Source organism: Poecilia latipinna, unplaced genomic scaffold (genome assembly GCF_001443285.1).
Source record: "Poecilia latipinna isolate Pla-1442-1.1 unplaced genomic scaffold, P_latipinna-1.0 Scaffold309, whole genome shotgun sequence".
Taxonomy (NCBI): domain Eukaryota; kingdom Metazoa; phylum Chordata; class Actinopteri; order Cyprinodontiformes; family Poeciliidae; genus Poecilia; species Poecilia latipinna.
This window is the reverse complement of record NW_015112925.1, coordinates 141,197-143,735: the sequence shown is the minus strand read 5'-3', so window position 1 is coordinate 143,735 and position 2,539 is coordinate 141,197. Positions and strand designations below refer to the sequence as shown.

Here is a 2,539-nt window from a genome sequence, read left to right as displayed (position 1 = left end):
CCACAAAAACGCCCCCCCCCCCACCCCCCCCCCCCCCACATTTTGTAATGTTAAAATCCAGTATTGTGAAAGAAAGAAATGTCCGAAAGCATTAAAATTCTTGCGCCAGTCTTCAATGTAAAAACATAAATAAATAAAAAATGTTGATTAATGAACATTTTAGTACCAAATTTTTTAAGTGTTGCTCTAGATTCTTAGTTGAATTTAGGTCTGAACTTTAACTGGGCCACTTGGTCAAGTTCCACCCCACTCTTAAGTCTTTTGTAGCCTCACGTTTTCTCCCAGGATTAAAACTGAAAAAGCATCATTTATTCTTTCACTTAAAGGTAAAAGGTAATTTTACTCATATAGAACATTTTCAGCAACAAGGCAACACAAAGTGGTTTTATGCACCACTTTGTGTTGATCTATCCCACCCAATCTGGATAAAATACAACAAAAATAACAAAATATCTCATTGGCAACAATAATAGAAAACTAGATCATGATTGCTGTTTTTTTTTCAGGATGTTTGAGAGACCAACTCCCAACATGCACCACCTGAAAAGGATTCACCAGTGGGAGCAAAACACCATGCGTGTAACTCTGCCGCCTTCCTATCTCGGTGGTAAGAGGATTCTCTATTAGAGTACCTCTAATAAAAACTTTTAGCCTGCTTCCTCTTCTGGACAACTCTGTGTGATTGGAATTGCTGTGGCTTCACTAGAAATCCTGCTCTATGAAAAACAAATCATCTCCTGAAATTTCCAGCTGCGGGCGTTGCCCACATGGCGCTGCTGAACGGCGAGTTTGCAAGATTACATAGAAGCAGGCTGCAAAGCGAACAGATAAGCTACAGCGTGACAGCGGACAGCAGTCTGTGTTTGTCCTGGGACGGACAGCAGGGGGTCTGGACGCACCGCGGCTGCAGGACGCGCCAATCGGACGCGTCTTCTGCGGTGAACTGCAGGTGAGGCGTGGACTGTGTGTGGACAGACCTCCAGAATTCAAACACATCCACATAGTCTAAAAAGACATCATGGTAAAACTTTTGATTTGCATGTTGTTTTTGTTCATATTAGTTGCTACCAGCTGAGGCCACTGACTGTGTATCAGCAGCAGATTCAGATCAGCCAGGTCACAGGAGATCTGGATCCCTTCCTCAGGTGACCTCTTCCCTCGTTTCCACCTCATTTTCACACGAGAAAGAAGAGTGTAATTAGATCTTTTGGGGTTTCATTTTTAATATTTTTGAAAAGACAATGGGTTTTATCTTGAAAATATAAAATAAAACCTTACTACAGGACTCCACTGCAACATGCCATCTTTTTTGTATTTCCCAGTGCATCCAGTGATCCAGTTGTGCTCATTATTCTGGCCGTCCTGCTGGTCCTGTACATCCTGGGGCTGGTCTGGTCTCAGAGAGCTGATGTTCTGTCCAAGGAGAATCAGAGGCTCTACTTTCTTCCTGACAACAATCCGGCAGACCCGTACCTCTACGCCGTTTGCATTCACACTGGTCTCTGCTCTGCGTCCCGTATGACTGCAAAAGTAAGTCTTTCCGTGCTCACGAACGTTTCTTTTGTGTGGTCTTTCTGCATTAATCTGCAAATAATGATTTTGTGATGGTTGCAGGCTTTTTGTGTTGGATTAAATTTCTCCTGTACTGCCTCCGTGCAAAAATGCCTCAGATTGCTCTGCATTACCACAGACAATATCAGTTAGGAAGCATTTAGAAGACTGTTTATCACACACACACAAGCCATATTGCATAAGAAAAGAAACAGCTGTATGCACCTGACAGATACCCCCAGCCTCTCCAAAAATACAACTCTTTATTTTTGCCTTTTATTTATACAAATTGTCTCATTGAGATCCAAGATCTCATTTACAAAAGTGGCCTGTGTTTTGATAAAAACCAACAAAAAAGGGACAAACACAGCAACAAAACAAGGAAGTAAGAAATATGACTCAATTAAATAAGCTAATAAAATACAGTTTAACAAGAACATTTCTGTTTTCTAACTTTCCTAGGTTTACATGGTCCTGCATGGTGAAGATGGCGTCTCACAAACAAAAGAACTTCAAGTCCCAGGGTGCACTCTGTTCAGAAGAAACACAAAAGACACCTTCATACTAAGGTGAAATCCTCTCCACCTTTATGTCTTCTCTATGGGGTTCCATTTGTGTCAAAAATAAGTAGAAGTCATATGTGTAGATGTCTCGTTGCTATGTGTCGTTGGTCTATGTTGCATGTAGATGATGCATATGTAGATGTTGCATATGTCTATTTTGCATATGCGTTCGCTGCATATGTGTTTGCTGAATATGTGGATGTTGCATATGTCTATGTTTTATATGTAGATGTATGAACCACATATGCAGCAAACGCATATGCGACATAGACATGTGCAGCGAACACATGCAGGAACGCATATAAAACATAGACATATGCAACATAGACATGTGCATTAAACACATATGCAGCGAACGCATATGCAAAATAGACATATGCAACATCTACATATGCATCATCTACATGCAACATAGACCAACGACA

The 2,539-nt window shown here is 41.1% G+C and overlaps 1 protein-coding gene across 1 annotated transcript in view; it reads left to right on the top strand.

The window, feature by feature from the left end:
- The window catches only part of pkd1l1 (polycystin 1 like 1, transient receptor potential channel interacting), a 28,953-nt gene that overhangs the window by 15,967 nt on the left and 10,447 nt on the right, over window positions 1–2,539 (top strand). Inside the window, exons 26-30 of the mRNA XM_015034697.1 lie at window positions 507–607; window positions 751–949; window positions 1,062–1,145; window positions 1,323–1,530; window positions 2,014–2,120. Of these exons, the coding sequence (XP_014890183.1) occupies window positions 507–607; window positions 751–949; window positions 1,062–1,145; window positions 1,323–1,530; window positions 2,014–2,120 (699 nt within the window). The remainder of the gene's footprint in view (window positions 1–506; window positions 608–750; window positions 950–1,061; window positions 1,146–1,322; window positions 1,531–2,013; window positions 2,121–2,539) is intronic.